Raw genomic sequence first — 23535 nt, 5'->3', positions numbered from 1 at the left:
AGAGAGCTAATTGAAATGCAATTCTGATTCAGCAGGTCTGGGCGTCTGCATTTCTAATAAACTCGAGGGGAAATGATAGAAGTTTGCAGCTCTGAGGGGCCAGGAGTTCTCTGAACATTAATTTCTTACTAGGAGAGGAAGATGCCAGTTCTGGTAACTTGGACCCCACTCTCTGTGATTCCAGGGCACGGGCCCACAGAGCAAATATATATTAATAACTAACCTTCATTGACCCTGCTTCCTTTGTGGCTCAGATAATAAAGAACTTGCCTGCAATGCAGGAGACCTGGGTTCCATCCCTGGGTCAGGAAGATCCTCTGGAGAAGGAAATGGCAATCCACTCCAGTATTCTTGCCCAGAGAACTCCATGGACAGAGGAGCCTGGTGGGCTACAGTTCATTGGGTTGCAGGTCGGACACGACCGAGTAACTAACACGTCCACTTTGTTCATTGACACCAACTCAATGGACATGAACTTGGGCAAACTCCAGGAGATGGTGAGGGGCAGGGAGGCCTGGCATGCTGCAGTTCATGGGGTTGGAAAGAGTTGGACGTGACTTAGCGACTGAACAGCAACAACCTTCACTGAACACTCTGGTTGTGGACTGCATTGAGACTCCTCTCATTTTCCCTCCCCTGGTCCTTCCTCTTCCTCGCCCTCCCAAACTCTCATTACCAGGCCGGTTCATGGAGTCCAATCTCCTTGAATAAACCAGACCAAATAATCAGGCAGCTCAAATGATCGCTACTGATGGACAATATGAAATGAATTGATACACCTTTATTAACAAACAGATCTACAACCATGTATCTTTTTGAACACTAAGGGATAACAGGAGTTTTCTCATGCACTCGGCAAACGGGGGTACTTGCTGCTAGGTTGGGGAACTGGAAGCCACAGAAGAGGCTGGGGTTGCCTGGCCTCCTGGGGAGCACTGGGGGCTGCGGAGGTGTGTGTGTTGGGGGTGGGGGGATGCCGTTGCTAGTAGAGGGCCTCCTTGTAGTCACTAGTAGGAACTCAGTGGATCGTGCTTCTTCTATTCAGCCCCTTGTCTGGATTTTTGCTGAGCTGTGGGTGTCTCACCTCAGCATAGATGACAGAAATGTCCTGTGGGAGGGTGGGGTCAGGGTAAGGGAGCCGATGTCACACAGAGGAGGAGAAAAGAGCAGGAGTCCCATCTCACCTTTTCCTGCTGGGCTGGCTGGGCAGGCCTGGCTGTGGGGGAAGAGCAGCATTCAGGTTAGGGTACTGGGCTCATGGGGTGTCCCTTTCCCACCTCCTCACTGGCATCTTCCTCTAGAGAACACGGGCTGGCAGGGTCTGGGCTGCTCTCCTGTTACTTCTCAGGGCCTCTCGCCCTCAATCTGAAAACAGGTGGAGTCAGGAAACCCCAGCTGTGCAACTTGAGGCCACTGACATGGTCTCTAAGCCTCAGCTGCTTCAACCAGGAAAGGGAGGTGGTGATGACTGTGACTGCTTCATAGGATTCCAGTGAGAAGCAGGGGAGATAAAGGTCTCCAAGATACTTTTAGAATAACTCCTCCATTAGACACCTGTTCTGCATGGGGCAACCTTTTAGGCATGAGAATTATATATCTAGTCTATCTAGTATATAACAAGCAGAGGTCTAATTCTACATATCTAATCTGACATCAGTCCTGTATAGCAGGGGGTATTGATTCCAAGGCTCAGCGAGGTGAATAACTCTCCACAGTCACTTCCATAAGAAGTAGTCTGTGCTGAATCACTTCAGTCGTATCTGACTGTTTGCGACCCTATGGACCATGTCCTTCCAGGCTCCTCTGTCCATGGGGTTCTCCAGGCAAGAATAAGAATACTGAATCTTAGAGAATGTGAAGCATTCTCCCACTGACAAAAATTCCAGCATCTTGGAACATAAGGGCTCTCTTTGCTTTGGGTTTCAGATCCCTGCACCCACCATCAGGTAAAGCCTGTTCAGAGCTTGAGTTGGAAACAGACCACCTCCACCCCCACCCCTGCCTTCATCTTTGTTGTCTGCAAGGATTAAAGGATCCCATTTCCTCATTTCCCTTATTTTGCTCGTGAAAACCATATAGTCTGTGGTTGACTTCTTTTTTTTTTTTCTCTTATGTTTAAGTCCTCATTGTGACTCTTCACAGGAAGGAACTGTGCCCACGTGGGCTTCCCATCTGCCTGGCCATGTTATAGGCACAACTGGTCAGGTCTTGAGGGAAGAGCCCTGTGTCCAAGAGACTCCTTGGCTGTCCACTTTCCCTAATGTGGGGGAAATGTGGCGGTGGGGAAGCAGAGCCCCTAGGCTGATTCAGACCCATTGTATTTTATTTATTTATTTTTTCAGACCCATTTTATAGACCAGGAATTGAAGTCTCTGTGCAGGTGAGACATAAAAGAAAGCTCCCTGTTTTTGAACACCTATTGCATACCAGACAAACTTTGTGGTTTCTACAACCCAGGTTCTATTCCTAGTCATTCATAATAATTTTACAAAGTAGCCATTGTCTGGGCTTCCCTGATGGTGCAGCAGTAAAGAATCTGCCTGCAATGCAGGAGCCACAGGAGATCAGGTTTGATCCCTGGGTGGGGAAGATCTCCTGCAGGAGGGCATGACAACCCACTCCAGTATTCTTGCCTGGAGAATTCCATGGACAGAGGAGTCTAGTGGGCTTCAGTTCATAGGATCTCAAAGAGCTGGGCATGACTGAAGCGACTTAGCACGCACACATGCAGGCATTATCTACATGTTATAGATTGGGCTTGGAGAGTTTATGTAACTTCCTCACAGTCACACAGAACACAGAGTCAAGTTCTGAACTCAATTCTGACTTACGCAGAAACCTGCACTTTCCCACAATTCTGTGTTGCCTGTTTGTCTGTTTGAGAGAGGACTAGCTCTCCCCGTTCTGCCAGCCTCACTGTCGTATCTGTGGCTGCGGTTCATGGTCTTTTTGGCTCCATCTTAGAGCTGGGACTGTCCTGTTTAGACTTATATTGGGGGCAGAGACAAACTGTCATTCTTTTTCCTTTGTTCCTCCACAGTGCTCAGAAAAGGGCAAACAAACAAACAAACAAAAACCACCTCCCTAGTTGGGATGGTCACAGTGAAGGTGTGGTGGAGATGATGTTTATGATGGTGAGATCTGGCAGAGTGCCTGAAGAACTGTGGACAGAGGTTCGGGACATTGTACAGGAGGCAGTGATCAGGACGATCCCCAAGAAAAAGAAATGCAAAAAGGTTGTCTGAGGAGGCCTTACAAAGAGCTGAGAAAAGAAGAGAAGCTAAAGGCAAAGGAGAAAAGGAAAGATACACCCATCTGAATGCAGAGTTCCAAAGAATAGCAAGAAGAGATAAGAAAGCCTTCCTCAGTGATCAGTGCAAAGAAATAGAAGAAAACAATAGAATGGGAAAGACTAGAGATCTCTTCAAGAAAATGAGAGATACCAAGGGAACATTTCATGCAAAGATGGGCTTGATAAAGGACAGAAATGGTATGGACCTAACAGAAGCAGAAGATATTAAGAAGAGGTGGCAAGAATACACAGAAGAACTATACAAAAAAGATCTTCATGACCCAGATAATCACGGTGGTGTGACCATTCACCTAGAGCCAGACATCCTGGATTCCGAAGTCAAGTGGGCCTTAAGAAACATCACTACGAACAAGTTAGTGGAGGTGATGAAATCCAACTGAGCTATTTCAAGTTTTAAAAGATGATGCTGTGAAAGTGCTGCACTCCATATGCCAGCAAATTTGGAAAACTCAGCAGTGGACACAGGACTGGAAAAGGCAATTTTCAGTCTAATCCCAAAGAAAGGCAATGCCAAAGAATGCTCAAACTACCGCAAAATTGCACTCATCTCACACGCTAGCAAAGTAATGCTCAAAATTCTCCAATGCTCAAAATGCTTCAACAGTTCATGAACCGAGAACTTCCAGAAGTTCAAGATGGATTTAGAAAAGGCAGAGGAACCAGAGATCAAATTGATAACATCTGTTGGATCCTCAAAAAAGCAAGAGAGTTCCAGAAAAACATCTACTTCTGCTTTATTGACTATGCCAAAGCCTTTGACTGTGTGGATCACAACAAACTGTGGAAAATTCTCAAAGAGATGGGAATGCCAGACCACCTGCCCTGCCTCCTGAGAAATCTGTATGCAGGTCAAGAAGCAACAGTTAGAACTGGACATGGAACAATGGACTGCTTCCAAATTGGGAAAGGAGTATGTCAAGGCTGTATATTGTCACCTTGCTTTTAACTTATATGCAGAGTACATTATGTGAAATACTGGGCTGGATGAAGCTCAAGCTGGAATGAAGATTTCTGGGAGAAATATCAATAACTTCAGATATGTGGATGACACCACTCTTATGGCAGAAAGCAAAGAAGAACTAAAGAATCTCTTGATGAAAGTGAAAGAGGAGCGTGAAAAAGCTGGCTTAAAACTCAACATTCAAAGAACTGAGAACATGGCATCTGGTCCCATCACTTCATGGCAAATAGATGGGGAAACAATGGAAACAGTGACAGACTTTATTTCTTGGGTTCCAAAATCACTGCAGATGGTGACTGCAGCCATGAAATTAAATGATGCTTGCTCCTTGGAAGAAAAGCTATGGGAAACCTAGATAGCATATTAAAAAGTGGAGACATTACTTTGCCAACAAAGGTCTGTCTAGTCAAAGCTATGGTTTTTTCAGTAGTCATGTATGGATGTGAGAGTTGGACCATAAAGACAGCTGAGCACCGAAGAAGTGATGCTTTTGAACTGTGGTGTTGGAGAAGACTCTTGAGAGTCCCTCGGACTGCGAGGAGATCCAACCGGTCCATCCTAAAGGAAATCAGTCCTGAATATTCATTGGAATGACTGATGCTGAAGCTGAAGCTCCAATACTTTGCCACCTGATGTGAAGAACTGACTCCTTTGAAAAGACCCTGATGCTGGGAAAGATTGAAGGCAGGAGGAGAAGGGGCCGACAGAGGATGAGATGGCATCAGTGACTCAATGGACATGAGTTTGAACAAGCTCCAGGAGTTGGTGATGGACAGGGCAGCCTGGCGTGCTGCAGTCCATGGTGTTGCAAAGAGCCAGACACAACTGAACAACTGAACTGAACTGAACTTTCGACACACCTGTGTTTGTGGTGATGGTGGTCGTGAAGTCGTGAAGGAGGAGATGATGGTGGTGGTGGTGGTGGTTAAAGTGCCAGTAATTATGATGGTGGTGGTCAGGGTGATGATGGTGGTAGTGATACCTCACCCTAAGCCCCAAACTTAGATGAACAAAGATGTCAAGGTTGGTCAGAGATCACTTACCTTCATGCTCCCTTGGGATTGTGATTGTGTGAATCTCAGAGTAGATAACTCCTTCGTTGTTTTCATTCTGGTGATAAACTGAAAGAAGGAATGCGACTTAACTAGGACCCACCTGCTCTCCCACCTTGAGACCTAAGTGTTCTGAGGACACTTATGGAAGGAAGCCAGTCAGGGGCTGTTATGCTGATAACTGGCAGTGGGAAGTGGTTATTAATGTGAGATATCCATCTTGGCAGGAGGACTGTGCTCCCTGATGCAGGTTCTAGCAGTTTCTCTAGCCCTGATATTGTTCAAACTAGAGGTTGGCAGCTAGAGGTTGGTTTGGGTGTTTTGGTAAAAAAAGGTAGTGAATATTTTAGTTTTTGCAAGCCCCAGCTCTGTGGTGTGAAAGCAACCATACACAGTACATACACAATGTTCCTTGCAAAAATACTTGGTGGGCCAGATTTGGCTCCTGGGATATAACCTGGTAATCGTTGGTCTAAACCTCCCCTCTGGGGGCTGGGATCCCTTCCTGCTTCCCTCTCCCACCACCAGCTCCATGCCCTTGCTCCTCAAGCTCTCCCCAGAAGCCTCCTGCTTTCTTCCCCAAATGACTGATTCCCGAGACTCAGGCTCATGAGGCCTTCTTTTTCCCAACTCCCCTGGCAAGGCCCTTCTTTGCCTTTATGGACAGACGCTGGTCCTGATGCAAGTCCTTACCGTTGACATACAGCGGGTGCTGCTCTTCACTTGGGGCTGAGGGTAAATTCCGGGGTGGAAGGGGCCCTAGGAGATGCAAAGGTATGATTCACTGAGCGCCCTCAGAGAGCAGACTAGGCAGAGGGTGAGAGAGACTGAGAGTAAGACAGTCAGTTTACCTTTACAAATTGTGTAAAATTACCTTTAAAAATTGTATAAAATATTTAAAAATTAAATTTCAAAAAATGTCAGTGGAGGTTGCTGGTCTTCCCTAGTGGCTCAGATGGTAGAGTCCGTCTGCAATGCAGGAGACCCGGGTTTGATTCCAGGTGGGAAAGATTCCCCTGGAGGAGGGCACAGCAACCCACTCTGGTATTCTTGCTTGGAGAATCCCATGGACAGAGGAGCCTGGCGGGGTACAGTCCATGGGGTAGCAAAGAAACAGACGCAACCGAGCGACTAACACAACAACAGTGGGTTGCTGGAGGTCTGAGACAGGTTTGCTGATGATTGTTAATCAACAGGTCTGGACACGGTTGATTTTTATGGGATGTTTCTTTTAAAAAAATACTCTAATGGATAGGATGGCTCCATAGGAATCACAAACTGGAGGAAGCAGGGTCAGAAAAGATGGGTTACACCCTTGCGTTGAAACAGTGCAGATCCACAAGTCAGGCCGCTTTTCAGAAGGAGGAAAGCTAATAATTTTAACAACACACCATGTGCCAGAAACACCCCAGGACCAGGGAATTCAAATGCAACGTCTACTTAATAGCAAAGCTCCTCACCCAGCGGCCAGCAGAGAGCGGATGTCAAAAAGGGCCCCCTTCCTAATTCTCTGCTGTCTGACATTTTTCACAACCACTTTGCAAAGGTTAATACTATGATTTCCATTTTTTAAAATGAGGTGACTGGTTGGGAGAGGTGACTTCTTCAAGGTCACACAGAAAGCTGGTGGAGACAGAATCTTAATCCAGTGTGTATGTTTTTTTCTCCATTAGCCTGCTGCCTCTGTGATAGCAGGCGTTTCCAGAACTTTAAAAATTATGTCCTGGGGTGGGAATTGGGTCACAGGTGTATTTGAGAACACCCAGTTCATGCCCGGTGTCCAAGAAATATTCATCAGCTCTAATAGCAAGAAAGCATCAGAGTCATCAGGTAGCGTCCTTGAACATGGCTCCTCCTGTAAAACGAAGAGGGCATTTGTGGAGACTCAGAGAGGCCCCTGATTATTAGACATTCCCTGATGCTCATCTGTCAAGGCTGTGATTCTGAGTTTTCATTCTCAAAGAGCTCTGTAAATTTGATGGAACTGTGTTTTATGGGAGGCGTGACAACAGGAAGTAAAATGAACACTTAAAAAAACAGCGAGAACTTGGACACTTAGGTAAGTGCTACTTTGAAGCAGACCCCCTGTATGACCACATCCTAGTCCTAGTGATTCCGTCATTGGTCAAAACGCTTTGAAGCTTGCCTTCAGAGATACAGTCTGTGGGTTGTTTTCATTTCTTGAGGAATGAATATGCTGTCTGGAAATGATTAAGGATCTTGGAAAGTCGAGCATGGAGAAAAAAGTTGTTGGACAGTGTTTCTTGGGTAACTGGGGAATTTGGCCTGAAGCTGGTTTTCTGAGTGACATTCTAAAGAAGGATTTGTGCCCCTGAGATTCTGAAATGGTAAGACCTCCACCGGGAGTCTTATTTTCATGAGAGAAAATAAGTTTCTTTTGAACTGGAGTCCAGGTGCTAGCAGGCTGACAGTGGGGGTGGGTAGGGGGGTGGAATGAGAGGGGAGGCAGAGTCTCCACATGAAGAGGGATGTCCCTTTGTCCCATCTTCTTGAAGATCTTTCACCAGTGACTGCTCCTCCACCATCTTGTTTGGGGCTGGGAGGGAGAAGACTGTGATGTGTGGCTTTGCCTTTAATGCTTTGATCCAGAGGTGAGTGGGTAGGAACAGCCATGTTACTGAGGCCAGGCCAGGGAAGGAGGTTTTATGCAGGTGCGGGGAGAGCAGAACTCACAGGCCATCAGTTCACGGTCCCTGCTCCTGTGCCTCCCCATCTAACTCTGGGCCTGCCTCCGTCTCTCTCCAACTGCACTGTCCTTAGTTCCTCAGTGGTGTCCAACTCTTTGCAACCCCATGGACTGTGGCCCACCAGGCTCCTCTCTCCACTGCGCTTCTCCATGCAAGAGTACGGGAGTGAGTTGCCATACCTCCTCCAGGGCATCTTCCCAACCCAGGAATCAAAGGTCTCCAACTCAGGTCTCCCACATTGCAGGGAGATTCTTTATCATCTGAGCCACCAGGGAAGCCCATGAATACTGGAGTGGGTAGCCTATCCCTGCTTCAGGGATGTTCCTGACCCAGGAATCGAACCACAGTCTCCTGCACTGCAGGCAGATTCTTTACCAGCTAGGCTACCAGGGAACCCCCCCTGGTACCTTAAAGCAACCCTGGCCTGACTGCATGGACTCAAGACTAAAGGAAAGCAGAGATGAGAAGTTAGATGGACAAAGGCTGCTAAATTAAGAAGGGGAGAGGAAGCTGGAGGTTGACTTAAGCTCTAACTGGGGTGCCTGGTGAGGTGGTGGGGCTGGGGGTGGGGAGAGATACTTTCAGGTACCCTGGCTGTGGTCAGGGAGGAATTCTTGAAACTGTAGGATGGGGTGGTCTTCCTCAAAGAGCAGGCTGGCTTAGCTCCCAGAAAACTCATCACAAATTCCTTAACAGAGGGGGCCGCATACTTGAATAAGCAAATCTAGCTGAAGGTCTATGACACCAATTACTTTCGCCCTTGGCAAGTGGAAAATAAAAATGTCCCTGGGGGAGGAAGAAATAAGTTGATTTGAACCACTGTAGGTGCCCTAGGAATAAACTGGCACCAAATAGTTTTGGTGCTGGGAACCATTCCCTTCAACATGGCTTCAGGCAAACAAAGGTTAAAATTGGAATAACTTGGAGCCACCCAAGGTGATTGCTGTGAAAGCCAACATTCATGCTTAATTATCATGACCAAGACAGGAACAGGAGAAGAGTCTTGAATTTCAAAACCCATAGATTACCTAGAAATCCCATTTATCTAATTATTTTCACTTCTTTCTCCCTATAGAAAGGGAAAGTTGCTCAGTCATGTCCCACTCTTTCTGACTCCATGGACTGTACTGTCCATGGAATTCTCCAGGCCAGAATACTGGAGTGGGTAGCCTTTCCCTTCTCCAGGGATCTTCCCAACCCAAGGATCAAACCCAGGTCTCCCGCATTGCAGGCGGATTCTTTACCAGCTGAGCCACAAGGGAAGCCCTAGAATACTGGAATGGGTAGCCTATCCCTTCTCCAGGGGATCTTTCTGACTCAGGAATCGAACTGGGGTCTCCTGCATTGCTTGCGGATTCTTTACCAACTGAGCTATCAGGGCAGCCTCTTTCTCCTATAGAATCCTCCCTATAGCCTATAGCATTACTCTCATCTGATTTTTGTTGTTGCTGTTCCGCAGAAGAACGTGATGGATTTATTTCAAGAGTACATATTTCAGTCTTTAAATGCTCTTAAGAGAAATGAGGCTTGTTGAAATGTAAGTTGGAGGCAGGCATGTGGTAGACAATATCTTATGGAATAGTTTCACATCTCACCTGAAACTTAACTAAACTTTTTATTTTCAAAGACTCTGATCGGAGGAATTGGAGAATGGATAGCAGGAGCAAAGGCAGCCTGGGAGCCCGCCAGGTGATGCGCTCAAACTAGAATGAGAACGTGCTGTGCTCCCACTCAATGCCAGGCTAATACATTAGGCATGAGATAGATGTTACCTCATTATCTCAGACCTTACAACATCCCTAGAGGGAGACATTTAGTGAACCTTCGAGGGAACTGGCCCAAGGTCGCCGAATTAGTAAATAGTGGTGCTGGGACCAGGCCACTCCCCAGTCCTCTCCACCACACTTCCTTCCTGTTGAGTTGACATACATGGACACTCACCCAGAGCCCAGTATAGCACAGAAGTGTGTGTGCGTGAGCACACATGTGCACTGGAGTTTTCACGCCCTCTTTCTCCCCTGCTAAGCAGACCAGAGCTCCCCTGACTTCAAGGAGAGAGTTGGAGGCCTTGGGTTTGTCATATTCACAGCCATAGACTGTCTTTCAAATGCGAAGGACACTGGTCTACATCTCATTTGGCTTGTAAGAATTCCTCTGTTTGTGCCTTATTCATGCCTGAGTGTGCAGCTGTGTGTTTGTGTGACTGCACCAACACACTCCTGGGTGTGTGTGAGTTTTGGAAGGTGTAGCTGTCCCTCTGGGGGCCCCTTTGTGTGACATGTGAAGAAAAGTCCCTCTCCCCACCAGTACACATAAGTAAGCAATTGGTCCCATCAGACTTGCTTTCCAATGGCTGGACTGTGCCTGGCATAGGGATTCAGTAACCAAGAAGGCCAAAAAGAGTTACTAACCGTTTTTCCTCCAGGGTCTGCAATACCCCAGAAGTGCAGCAGCAATGACCATCATGGCAAGCAGACTTGCAGGCAGCCAAGGAACCAGCCAGTTGCTACTGGTGGGTGCAGATAAGACCTGAGGATCTGGGGGGTGAGTAGAGGTGACCATGAGCATTGAGGACGAAATTCACAAATGCACCCCAGACAAGTGCAGGAGAGTCAGAGTGGCTGGCATTAGTGGGAAACGCCTGGCCTGAAGAAGCCTGGGCAACGGGAATGAGGGAAGGACCAAAGGATGTCAACGTGGATGGGCATCCCATGGCTGACCATGTGGCACCCCCCCCCCCCGGCCATGGTGTCCCCTCCCTCTCCGTGGGCTTCACTATTTCTCCACCAGGTTCAGTGGAGATGTTCCCAGCAGGGTCCATGCTCAGTCAGTCATGCAGTGCCTGCTCTGTACCCAGCACTGAGCCGGGCACAGCAGGAGGAACACAGATCAGTGAGGTCTAGGGCTCAGAGCCCAGCTGGGGGACAAGACCTACCATCCACAGAGAGTGTCTCGGGCTCACTTGTCTCTCTGGAGACATGGTTCCCAGCCTCGCAGGAGTAGTTCCCAGCATCCTGCTCTGACGTCACCCGGAAGAGGCAGGAGGCGGGTCCCCCATGGGGAGCCACGTGGTTCCGCAGGATGTCCCCATTGAGGTGGAATGAGTACAGGATCGGAGGGGAGCCCCTCTGGACCTCACAGAGGAGCTCCACCTCATCCCCCACAGCTAGGCTGGTGGGTCTCAGGGTAAGCAGAGGACGGGACACGGGAGCTGGGGAGCACACAACTGGGAGGTCAGTGGACTACCCAGGCTCCTCCCTTAGGGACCCCTCCCCACACAATCAGGGGCCCCACTGCCCACAGCCCAGGCGTCTAAGCAGTGTCTCCCTTCCCCCACTCACCCCACACCCTGAGCTCCAGCTGAGGGCTCTGTTTCTGGATCTGGCCACCCTCAGAGGATGCCTTGCACCAGTAAAGCCCGGCGTCTCCCTCTTTGGCTGCTGGGATGCGGAGTTCTGGGCGGAAGCTCCTGTTCTTCAGGGTGCGGCCTTCCTTGTGGAAGGAAAAGAGAAGCCGCGAGGCCGACTTCTGACTGTGCAGCTTCGTCTGACATCTCAGGGTCACAGGGCTCCCCTCGCAGAGCTCGTGAGAGGGGAGGGCTGTCAGCACGGGAGGCAGGAACAGCTCTGGGGAGAGACAGCTGGGGGCTCAGGACGGGAGTCTGGACAGTGAGGCCTGGGGAGGCTGAGGTCTGAGCTTCGGCCCACTCCAGACCCCACGGAAATACCGTCACCATCTCCCAGCACCTCACCGCTCACCCCAACCACAAACCCTGAAACAATGCCCATGCTCCCAAGCCCCTCTGGGGTCCCAGAAAGCCAGACCCGGAGGGGCCTTAGCGGTCACCTAGTCCCCAGAGGGGAAGAGTCTGGCTCAGGGTCTCAAGGGGGCAGTGAGCATCAGGGTTGCTTCTGGGCTCTTCCCGCCCTGCCCGCCCAGGGCATCTTCCACCTCCTTCCCTGACTCTAGGCATGTCCCATGGTGGGGGAGGGTATGCAGACAGCATCTTGGGCATCTCAAGGCCCTACCGACTGACCCAGCAGCAGGGGCAGCCAGAGAGAGGGGTGCAGCTCCAAGCCCTGCTGTCCTCTAAGACCAGGCCCCTGAGCAGCACCCTAACCATCCCACCCACCACGTGGTGACTCACCTTGGACTTGAACCATGACAGTCCCTGAGTCCCATGAGTCCATGTTTCTGGGATATTTCACCCGCCCAGTGCAGTTATACCAGCCACTGCTGTTAGCTGTTGCTGTCCCCAGGAGGAGAGGCTGGTTTTCCATAGAGAAATGGAGGAATTTTCCATCTCTGTAGAATTTCACATGGGACAGTGCCGCGTTCTTCCTTCCCCGGCATCGCAGAATCAGTATATCCCCCTCAAACACAAGGTGTGGCTGGGCTTGGGGGCTCAGCCAGACTGTAAGATGCAGGAACAGGGCCACCCTGGAGCTGTGGGCCCCTCAGTCCACTTTCCCCCTCTTCCCCAGCCTAATCCCGCTCCCTCCCCCCACTCCTGGGATGGAGACTCCTGGATGGCACCCTCGCAGCTGTCACTGTCCCCAGGTCGTCATGCCAGACCGGGGGCCCTCTGCTTTCCTCCACTCCCTTCCCCCCTGTTTCCTCTGCCCTTCTCCTGTTTTCCTCCTCCCTCCTCTCCCTCCTCTTCTCTTTCCGTGCCTTCTCTCTGGCCTCCTTCCCTCCTACCCTTCTTCTCTCCATTTTTTTTTTCCCCTCTTACATGACCAGAGATGGAACCCTTCCCTCTGCAGTGGAAGCTCAGAGTGTTAACCACTGGACCATCAGGGAAGTCCCCCTCCTTGTTTGCTTTTGCAACGCACTTTCCTCTGCCACCTTGGCAAGCTTGAGGCAAATTGCGTTCCTTCCATCCATTGTTCTCTTTGTTCTTCTTGATTGGATCCCCATTCTCCTAGTTTGGTTTCTTCTTCCCTGGTGACCCCAGCACAGCTCTTTCTGCAGCATCCACTTCGGATGGTATGTGCACCCCTCTCCATCAGAGAGGAACTGGAGGGGTGGGTGTTGGACGTGCCGTGGCCTGGGCTCGCTCCCCCCTGCTTCCCTCATTGGGCTTCCCCTGGCCCAGCCTCCATCAGCACTCCCAGCAGTGAGGTTCGTCTCCACCACAGTCACGATGTGGGATCTGCCACCTCTGTCCTCATTTCTAAAATGCCTTTTATGCCCTGATGTGGACAAGAGAAGAGCTTCTGGGGACCCAGCATTATTTGCAGGGCAATCCCAGACTGGCCTGGCCCCGGGACATACGTCTTTGGCAAACCAGGTACCGCTGGTCCCAGATAACCTCAGAAGCCTGAGAGTAATGATGCGTAATCAGATAGGGAGCCCTAAAAAGAGCCTCAGCACATCCTACGTTTGGTTCTCTTGGATCCCCTGGACTCTTATTCTCACCCAAGAACTAATGATGCTCACAGCGTAGCTGAATAATGGCCCTTGCTTCCTTGGCTGCTCTTTCTAGCACCACTAAATATTGGTTTGGATTCGTCCTCTCGGGCATCACAGAACATGCCCCTAGAGGTCAAGATTTCATAGGTCAGAGTTTTCACCCACTTGACAGAAGCTCCATGGAGGTCAGTGGGACAGGATGAGCAGGAGGGCAAAGGTAGCCAGGGGAGAAAGAAGGCTGACCCACAGACAAAGATGCCTGATTCCTTGAACATGAGCGGGATGGAAGCGAATCTGGATGTTGATGAGTGGGGATAGCAGGAGCTCCAGAGCCACACTGAGAGGAGGAAATGGAGGCCATTGGACTTATAAGGGGGCTGGGTGGAGGCTGAGAGTCATTCTTCTGGAACTTGAAGTCACCCTGTAACTATCACAGCCTGAGACAGTGAAGTCCTGGGTTTCCCCTCTTCCTAGGCACTGGTGAGGACTCCCGAGGAAGAGATCTAGGCCGGTGATGCTCTGAGGATGTTGCTGGGGACCCAACGTTGTTGTTGTTGTTCAGTCTCTCAGTCGTGTCTGACCCTTTGCAACTGCATAGACCTGCAGTGTGCCAGGCTTCCCTGTCCTTCACTATCTCCTGGAGTCTGCTCAAACTCATGTCCAAACTCATTGCTAGCAATACTCAGTGATACTAGAACGAGCAGCCAAGGAAGCAAGGTCCGTCATTCAGCTACACTGTGAGCATCATTAGTTCTTCTGATCCAGGGATCCAGGTGGACCAGGTGAAGGCAGGATGCGCTGGGGCTCTTCTTAGGGCTTCCTAGTCTATTACTCATCATTATTCCCAGGCTTCTCATGCCATCCAACCCTCTCATTTTCTGTCGTCCCTCTCTCTTCCTGCTCTCAATCTTTCCCAGCATCAGGGTCTTTACCAATGAGTCGGCTCTTCGCATCAGATGGCCAAAGTATTGGAGCTTCAGCTTCAGCATCCGTCCTTCCAATGGATATTCAGGGTTGATTTCCTTTAGGATTGACCCAATGGCCCTGATTTTGCCTATCTATTAAGTTTTGGCCCAGAGACACCCTTGGAGATGAAAGAGACATGGACAAGACTCACCAATTTTCCCAACACAGGGAACTGCAAGAGAAAAAAAGTGGTAGATTAAGTAGCAGAAAGAACTTTCTGACAAGGAGAGGGCCTGTCACCTTATAAATAGACGCTAACATTCATGCAACCAGTCAACCACCCAGCCCCCTAAGCACATAACTATCTAAGCCACCCAACCATTCACATACCCAGCCACTCAACACCCAGCCACCCAGCTATCTAACCAAACAGCCACCCAGCCACTCAACACCCAGCCACCCAGCTTTCTAACCAAACAGCCACCCAGCCACTCAGCCACTCAACTTTTATGGTGGACCTACTGCCTGGAATACTTCGCCCAATCTCATTTTAAATACTACCTCCTGGGACAGGTCTTGCTGGGCTTCCCAGGTGGTGCTCATGGTGAAAACCTGCCTGCCAATGCAGGAGATGCAAGAGACATGGGTTCAATCCCTAAGTTGGGACGATCCCCTAGAGGATGAAATGGCAACTCCAGTATTCTTGCCTGGAGAATCCCATGGACAGAGGAGCCTGGCAGGCTACAGTCCATACAGTTGCAAAGAGTTGGACATGACTGAAGCAACTTAGCACAATTATCATAATACTCTATTGTGTTACTATCAGAGCACTTAATCATCATTTAAAATTACCTTACCATTAAATTGCTTACTTGTAATCACCTGTCTCCCTCCCTCTGTCTAGAACTTAAGCTCCATGAGAGCAGGTCCTCTGCCTGTCTAGTTCACTGCTGTATTACCTACACCTAGGGCCCGTGCGTGGACCATGGTCTGTGTTCAATAAGCATATACTAAATAGATGCATGAATGCTTCTCCCACTCGTGCAGGGATGGGAACAAAAAGTGGAAGACACAGGACTAGATTCCTACACTATTGTGCCTAAGGGGCCTGTCTACATGCACAGAAGAACTCAGCAAAGCAGGACCGAATTCTTGTGGCCCACCTGCCCACAGAGCTCTGGGGAATAGAGTATACGGAAGTGATCGTAGGAAGGAGGTAAGAATAGATTGTATGGATGTGATCACATGAAGGAGGTGAGGTGTCCCTGGAGGAGTAGTCATTAAACGATTGTGGGGCATGGACAGGCAGCTTGGACGCGTGAGAGAACTATCAACAGGCCAGCAGTCACACTGTGTTGCACCTTGTATGCATCACACTGATGCTTCTAGAAGAACGAATGTTTGAGGAGAGGAAATGGACAGGAAAGTGAAAGTGTTAGTTGCTTAGTCATATCTGACTTTTGGTGACCCCATGGACTATAGCCTGCCAGGCACCAGTGTCCATGGGATTCTCCAGGCAAGAATACTGGAGTGGGTAGCCATTTCCTTCTCCAGGGGATCTTCCTGACCCAAGAATCAAATTCAGGTCTCTTGCATTGCAGGCAGATTCTTTACCATTTGAACCACCAGGGAAGCCCAGGTGGCCTGGAAAGAGAGGCCAAACCACAAAATGATGACAGATGAGGTTAAGCAGGTGTGATCAGCCTAAGGGATGGGAGACCCTAAACCGAGGGACAGAGTTGGATATAAAGCAGTGGAGCATATTCTGGGCTTTGGGGCAAGAGGCAAAAGAATGAATGATGTAGGGCTGAGTGCAGTTGGTCCAGCCGGTCCCCAGGCATTTACTTGTGCCTTTCTTTGCTGGGTGCTGTGCAGAATCCTGAGAAATGCAAGAATGGTCTTGGGAGGGGTGGGTGCTGAGATCCCCTCAGCAGATCTGCCATGTTCATTCACAGGCTATTATGCTTGCTGTCCACATGATTTGGGACATATTCTCTACCTACTCAGCTCAGGTCAGCTCCCCCGCATGTTCTCAGGGTGTATAAGATTATGAGTCCATCCCTTTATCTTCCCCTGCCTCCAATCTAAGTGCATCTTCTGTGATCTTGGTGTAGAGGGAAGCACACAGGCTTTGGAACCAGATGACGTGGACTGATTCCATGAGTCCATCCCTTTCTATGGGAACTTGCACAGGTTGTTTAAAGTTCAAGAGCCTCCAGTTCCTGGCTCTGTCTGTATAGTGGAAATGACAATGAAATGGAGCAGGACCGTATGGTCCTTGCCCCTCCCCCCACCAGCTTCTCTGCTAGCCATTTGCCTCTGGAAAACCTTAGTCAAAGAATAAGCTTAATCAGAGAAGTGAGAAATGCTGAAACAAAGGAAAACAGTCAAAGGGGACCAAATAATAATAATGTAGTCATTAGGCATAGTCAAGGACCTTTAGTTCTGTCTCAAGGGCTATAGATAATATTCTGAGCCATATCCTGTGAGCTGTCTTATAGATACCAAAACCCCAGGTGGAGAAATTAACTACATGATGTCCAGACTGTGTCCAGGACATGAGCTGCCACAATTTCAAGAACTCACTGCAAAGAAATGGGAACAAATGGACCCCCAAACTGAAGATTAACAGTACCTAAAACAACCAAGATGATGCCAGTCAGACCACTGATGACCAGTTTGAAGATGACTGTCAGACATGACTGTGCTGTTTCTGCATGTAGCCCCCCAACCCCCCACTCTGTCTACAAAAGCTCTCACCCACTGCTTGTCAGAGCAGCCTTTGGACAGATGTCCGCCACCCTCTCCCACAGTTGCTGGCATCTGAAATAAAGCACTTTCCTTTCCACCAGCCTGGCCTGCTTATTGGCTTTTGAGTGGCAATCAGCCCCGCCATGCATACCTTTTGGTAACAATAAGTCATTTTTCCCTTACAGAGCAGTTACATAGATTATGCCGACCCCCCGCCTGGGGAGGTGGCTTCTACATTAGCTGAAAGCAGAAAGAAGGCCTGACCTCAGAGTGACTAAGACCTCACTGGGCAGTGATGCCTCCCCTTCCTTTCCCTTCCCTACCGGAAAACAGTTTTGCAGCTACAAAGTGATGAACAAACAAGGCTGAGGTGACTGATGCCTATAACAAGAGGGTAGGCTCCAGTGAGCATAGATGCTTCAAATGAGCTTGTGCCCCAGATCTCAACGACTTGCTCTCCAGGGCACTGCAAGGCCTTGGGGTTGCGTTTGCAGAACCACTGTGTCTAATCAAAACGGCTACCAACTGGGGACAAACAGAGTAGACGACACCTGCTTACAGCAGTTCCTATGACGAGAACCCGAGGGTTTCAGTCTGGTACAGGCTGAAGATGAGGTGACAGTGTGATGTGAAACCAAGAGCTACTGTAAAGCTGTGGAGTCCTGGATGGCGGAGGTCACAGCCCCAGTGAGCTCTGCACTCACTGGGCCACTTTGGGAGGGATGAGAAAGCCCAGCTCCTGACCCACTGACAAAGCTTAGCAGGACCGAGCAGACCAGGGCGACGAACAGGGCCTAGAAACCATTTCCTACTACAGGAATTGGGAGATATTTATCTGAGAAAGATGAGACAGAGTAGGGATAGTCAGTGGCCTTCGAATACCTGATGGACTAAGGCAGGGTCTTTACCACTAGCGCGACCTGGGAAGCCCTCATAGGGCAGAAGTGAAACTAGTTAGATCAGAGAGGCAGGTTTCAGCTCCACATGAGGAACTGCTGCTGCTGCTGCTGCTAAGTCACTTCAGTCGTGTCCGACTCTGTGCGACCCCATAGACGGCAGCCCACCAGACTCCCCTGTCTCTGGGATTCTCCAGGCAAGAACACTGGAGTGGGTTGCCATTTCCTTCTCCGACTACATCACAGTAAATCTCTACCACGCTGTAACATGCTACTCTGCCAAGGGGTGGCCGCCGCGCACCGGGAGGGCTGTGTGTCACGGATGCTGTGTGTGTATGGGGGTGGGTTCCAGTACGAGGACTGAAGCTGGCCGATGCACAGCTCAGAGGAAGATCAAGGTTCATCACCTAAATTTTAAATACATCATACTGTGTGTTAATCACTCAGTTGTGTCCGACTCTTTGCAATCCCATGGACTAGGGCTTGCCAGGTTCCTCTGTCCATAGACTTCTCCAGGCAAGAATACTGAAGGGGGTTGCCATTTCCTTCTCCAGGGGGTCTTCCTGACCCAGGGATTGAACTCAGGTCTTCTGCGTTGCAGACAGATTCTTTACCATCTGGGCCACAAGGGAAGCCCAAATACATCTGTTATACAGCCATGACCAGCGTGTTCAGTGTCAGGGCTTCTAGCCTCTAGAATCTGTGATAGCCAATACTAACGACAGGTACCATTTGTCATGTGACCATGTCCTGCCAGGCACTTTAAATGAATATGATTTCTAGTTTTACCTGATTAAAATCCAACTACATCCAGACTAGAGGTAGTGAGATAGAACAGAGCAAGTACAGGGTTTGACAAAATGAATTGGGTTTCCATCTCTGTTTTGCTTGTTAGCAGGGTAATTCCAGGCAAGTTTCTTAACATTTCTGAACCTCAGTTTCCCCAACTGCTTCATAGGGATAAAAATTAAACCCTAGCCTATAATGACTCTGAAGGTTATATGAGATAATGCATGTACCGTACATTTAATTTTTTTTTTTTTCTCCTCTATCTCTCTGGCCACATCTGAGAGGAAGTAGCACTTGAAAGGAAATAGCAGCTTTACCCTTACAGCAACTTCGTTCTGACTCTTTCAGACAGGGGGTCCGAATCTCAGGCTGGCTTTCTGGGATCCTGAGCATCAGATGTGACTCAGTCTTGCCTGGGTTTCCCATATGCCATCCAATTATTCAGCCAGTTACTGACTTTCCACCCCTCCTCCTTTGCTTTCCCCCGTCCAGATCCTGGGCTACATGCCTGGAAGCTCTTAGATTTTTATCTAGTCAAGTCCAAGGACTCTATTCCTTTCGCAAGGAAGGGATGTGCCCTTAAGAATCTCCCATCTGGAGTGTATCCAGGCCTGAGGCCTGCCCTTATGTGAGCACTGACCTTCTCACTTGTCCAAATGACCATTCGTAGAACACACAGGGCAACATGGTGATGTTGGGGAAGGAAGAGCCCTGAGTGGAACAAGGATTTTCTTCTCAGAGGCTAAATTCCCACAAACTCTACCCAGGAAGGGGGTGTTTTTAGGAATGCTTTTGCTTTTCAGGGCTTCCCTGGTGGCTCAGACAGTAAAGAATCTGCCTGCAATGCAGATTCTGGATTTAGTCCCTGGGTGAGGAAGATCCCACGAAGAAGGAAATAGTTATCCACTCCAGTATTCTTGCCTGGAGAATTTCATGGACAGAGGAGCCTAGCAGGCTACAGTCCACTGGGTTGCAGAGTCAGACATGACTGACTGACTAACACATTTTGCTTTTCTGGTTCAATGAAAACAAACTTCTGAGACCAAGCTTAAAACAAAAACCAAGTCAACTCAGAAACTGTGAAGCGAAGTGATCTACGTGCCCAGACTCATTCCTTTCGAGTGTAGCATATGACAATGGCTGAGACTGAGCTGAATCTAGAGGAGCCGAGTAACCCATCCCCACTCCAATCCTCTGTCTGGAGACCAGTCCCTTCTGGCATGTGTGACTGGCCCCAGTGGATCAAGGAGACAGCTATGGATTCAGAAGAATGGGTTTGAACCTTCATATGCATTGGAGAAGGAAATGGCAACCCACTCCAGTGTTCTTGCCTGGAGAATCCCAGGAATGGCAGAGCCTGGTGGGCTGCCATCTATGGGGTCGCACAGAGTTGGACACGACTGAAGCGACTTAGCAGCAGCAGCAGCAGCAGCAGCAGCAGCAGCAGCATAGGTCCCCATGGGCTTCCCAGGTGGCTCAGTGGTAAAGAATCTTCCTGCCAGTGCAGGGATTCAGGAGATGCAGGTTCAATCCCTGGGTTGGGAAGATACCCTGGAGAAGGAAATGGCAACCCACTCCAGTATTGTTGCCTTGGAAATCCCATGGACAGAGGAGCCTGGTGGGCTACAGTGCATGGGGTTGCAAAGAGTTGGACACAATGTAGCTACTCAACAACAGCAACAATAACAAGAACATGGGTCCCCACAGGCGTTCAGACCCAAATCAGAACCTCCCTGGACAGAGAGAGGAAGTAGGCAGAATAGGAATAGCCATTTTGAGGAGGGCTTTGGACACTCAGGGCATAAATCTCTTGACCAGGGAAGAAGCCCAGTCATTGTTGACTGGTTCCAAGAAAAGGCTGAGGCTTCTTAAAAATACATCTCCTTGTAAAACCTCACGTTTAGTTCTGCTTGCTGAGCAAAATGTGTGGAACTGCCTTTTGTCCACTTCCCTGATCTTTCCTCTGCACCCCAGCAGCCTCCTTTCCTTCTGTGATTTTATTTTCCTTTCAAGATAGACCTGATGGATATTTTAACTTGATTTCACAGGGTGAAAAATGTCATTGGACTTCAGCATGTGATTTTTTTGGCTCCCTAAATTAGCTTTGACACATCAAATGGTTGCCCTTCCAAGGACCCAGGAAAATGGGGTAGGAAAGCTTGAGGCTCCCCAAATGGCCTCATCCTCATCACTCTCATCCACATCAGTCTCACCTCCATCAGCCTCACCTCCATCACTCTCATCTCCATCACTCTCATCCCTATCAGTCTCACCTCCATCACTCTCATCCCCATCACTCTCATCCCCATCACTCTCATCTCCATCACTCTCATCCCATCAGTCTCATCCCCATCACTCTCATCTCCATCACTCTCACCTCCATCACTCCCATCCCCACCACTCTCACCTCCATCACTCTCATCTCCATCACTCTCATCCCCATCAGTCTCACCTCCATCGCTCTCATCCCCATCACTCTCATCCCCATCACTCTCATCTCCATCACTCTCATCCCATCAGTCTCATCCCCATCACTCTCATCTCCATCACTCCCATCCCCACCACTCTCACCTCCATCACTCTCATCTCCATCACTCTCATCCCCATCAGTCTCACCTCCATCACTCTCATCCCCATCACTCTCACCTCCATCGCTCTCATCTCCATCACTCTCATCCCCATCAGTCTCACCTCCATCACTCTCATCCCCATCACTCTCACCTCCATCGCTCTCATCCCCATCACTCTCATCCCATCAGTCTCACCTCCATCACTCTCATCCCCATCAGTCTCACCTCCATCAGCCTCACCTCCATCACTCTCATCTCCATCACTCTCATCCCTATCAGTCTCACCTCCATCACTCCCATCCCCACCACTCTCACCTCCATCACTCTCATCTCCATCACTCTCATCCCCATCAGTCTCACCTCCATCGCTCTCATCTCCATCACTCTCATCCCCATCACTCTCATCCCCATCACTCTCATCTCCATCACTCTCATCCCATCAGTCTCATCCCCATCACTCTCATCTCCATCACTCTCACCTCCATCACTCCCATCCCCACCACTCTCACCTCCATCACTCTCATCTCCATCACTCTCATCTCCATCACTCTCATCCCATCAGTCTCATCCCCATCACTCTCATCTCCATCACTCTCACCTCCATCACTCCCATCCCCACCACTCTCACCTCCATCACTCTCATCTCCATCACTCTCATCCCCATCAGTCTCACCTCCATCGCTCTCATCCCCATCACTCTCATCTCCATCACTCTCATCCCATCAGTCTCATCCCCATCACTCTCATCTCCATCACTCTCACCTCCATCACTCCCATCCCCACCACTCTCACCTCCATCACTCTCATCTCCATCACTCTCATCCCCATCAGTCTCACCTCCATCACTCTCATCCCCATCACTCTCACCTCCATCGCTCTCATCTCCATCACTCTCATCCCCATCAGTCTCACCTCCATCACTCTCATCCCCATCACTCTCACCTCCATCGCTCTCATCCCCATCACTCTCATCCCATCAGTCTCACCTCCATCACTCTCATCCCCATCAGTCTCACCTCCATCACTCTCACCTCCATCACTCTCACCTCCATCACTCTCAAGCATACCCATGTGCACACACTAGTCTCAAGCTCTAGCCATAAACCCACTTGAATTAGGAAAGGTGAAATAAGGAACTTTGCATCTTAGGAACGACACAGTCTTTGGTGCCCAGGAGAGGCTACTGGGACTTGGTGACTTACCGAAGAGGAGCGCAACTGTCCAGAGCAGCATGGGGCCCAGCCTGGCGTGGAAGAGGGTCCACAGGGCAGACGGGAGTCAGGGGCGAGGATGGCAGGGAGAGCATCTAGGCCACAGGGGTGGGTGGGTGACCCCCTCTGACGTGGGTTGTGTTAGCGCTTGATAATCTAAATACAGGAAGTGGGGAAGAAACTACAAGCTCAAATTGGTATTTCTTCTTTGCTAGAAGGAGCGTAACACAAATGAATTTTCTTGACTATAAAGCATAAGGTAGTCAGATAAGCCACTGGCAAGCACTTTATTGTTTTCTTAATATATATATATATATATTACTGAAGTATAGTTGACTTACAATGTTTCAGGTACACAGCAAAGTGATTCAGTTATACATATACACATATATTGTTTTTGAAATTATTTTCCATATAGTTGCCTGTGCTGTCCCGTAAACCTTTGTTACTTGTTGCATATCTATTTTTTAACTAGAAATCTAGCATTCTATTAATACTAAGTCAAACAAGTGGAATCAAAATGTCATTAATTGTGTTAGGCAAAAAATCATGTTTTCTAAAATATATATAATACATATTACTTATATACATATATGTATATAAAAGCTTTTCTACTACATTTGATGAAGGCTTGAGAAAGAACATAAAAAAAAAGAATAGATGGAGAAGTTGGAAAACATAAATTGCCGCCAGTGTCCCAGCCCAGTGGTGAAGCCCCGCTGACCCCCGCCTCCACAGGAGGCCCTCCAACACGAGCAGGTACTTTTGGTTCAGTCTCCTGTGGGGTCACGGCTCCTTTCCTCTGGGTCTTGGCACACACAAGATTTTGTCTGTGCCCTCCAGGACTGGAGTCTCTGTTTCCCCCAGTCCCGTTGAAGTCCTATAATCACACTCCTTTGGCCTTCAAGGTCAGGTTCCCCAGGGATTCGCAGTCCCTTTGTCAGATCCCCAGGCTGGGAAGCC

The 23535-nt window shown here is 49.2% G+C and overlaps 1 protein-coding gene across 1 annotated transcript; it reads right to left on the bottom strand.

Annotated features, from left to right (window-relative positions):
- Positions 1-761: 761 nt before the first annotated feature.
- On the bottom strand, positions 762-22728 carry FCRL6 (Fc receptor like 6). The gene is made up of 10 exons (XM_086393530.1): positions 22564-22728; positions 14567-14587; positions 12182-12448; positions 11376-11660; positions 10970-11245; positions 10446-10571; positions 6020-6085; positions 5318-5395; positions 1185-1216; positions 762-1108 (listed from the first exon to the last, which is right to left on the bottom strand). The coding sequence occupies exons 1-10, from the start codon at positions 22592-22594 to the stop codon at positions 1019-1021; spliced, it is 1272 nt and encodes a 423-aa protein (XP_086249656.1). The 5' UTR covers positions 22595-22728; the 3' UTR covers positions 762-1018.
- Between the last annotated feature and the right edge of the window lie 807 nt (positions 22729-23535).

This window comes from Bos grunniens, chromosome 3 (genome assembly GCF_055505025.1).
Source record: "Bos grunniens cultivar Pamir isolate PY7600 chromosome 3, Bosgru_T2T1.0, whole genome shotgun sequence".
In the NCBI taxonomy this organism is placed as follows: Eukaryota; Metazoa; Chordata; class Mammalia; order Artiodactyla; family Bovidae; genus Bos; species Bos grunniens.
Note: the sequence above shows the minus strand (reverse complement) of the source record. Positions and strands in the feature narration are given on the sequence as shown.

Coding starts and splice junctions, on each gene's coding strand:
- FCRL6 (XM_086393530.1), bottom strand. CDS start 22,594: ATGCTGCTCTGGACAGTTGCGCTCCTCTTCG. Junction 6,086..10,445: donor CAGACCCTGGAGGAAAAACG/GTTAGTAACTCT, acceptor TGCATCTCCTAG/GGCCCCTTCCACCCCGGAAT. Junction 1,217..5,317: donor AATCCCAAGGGAGCATGAAG/GTAAGTGATCTC, acceptor CTTCCCCCACAG/CCAGGCCTGCCCAGCCAGCC.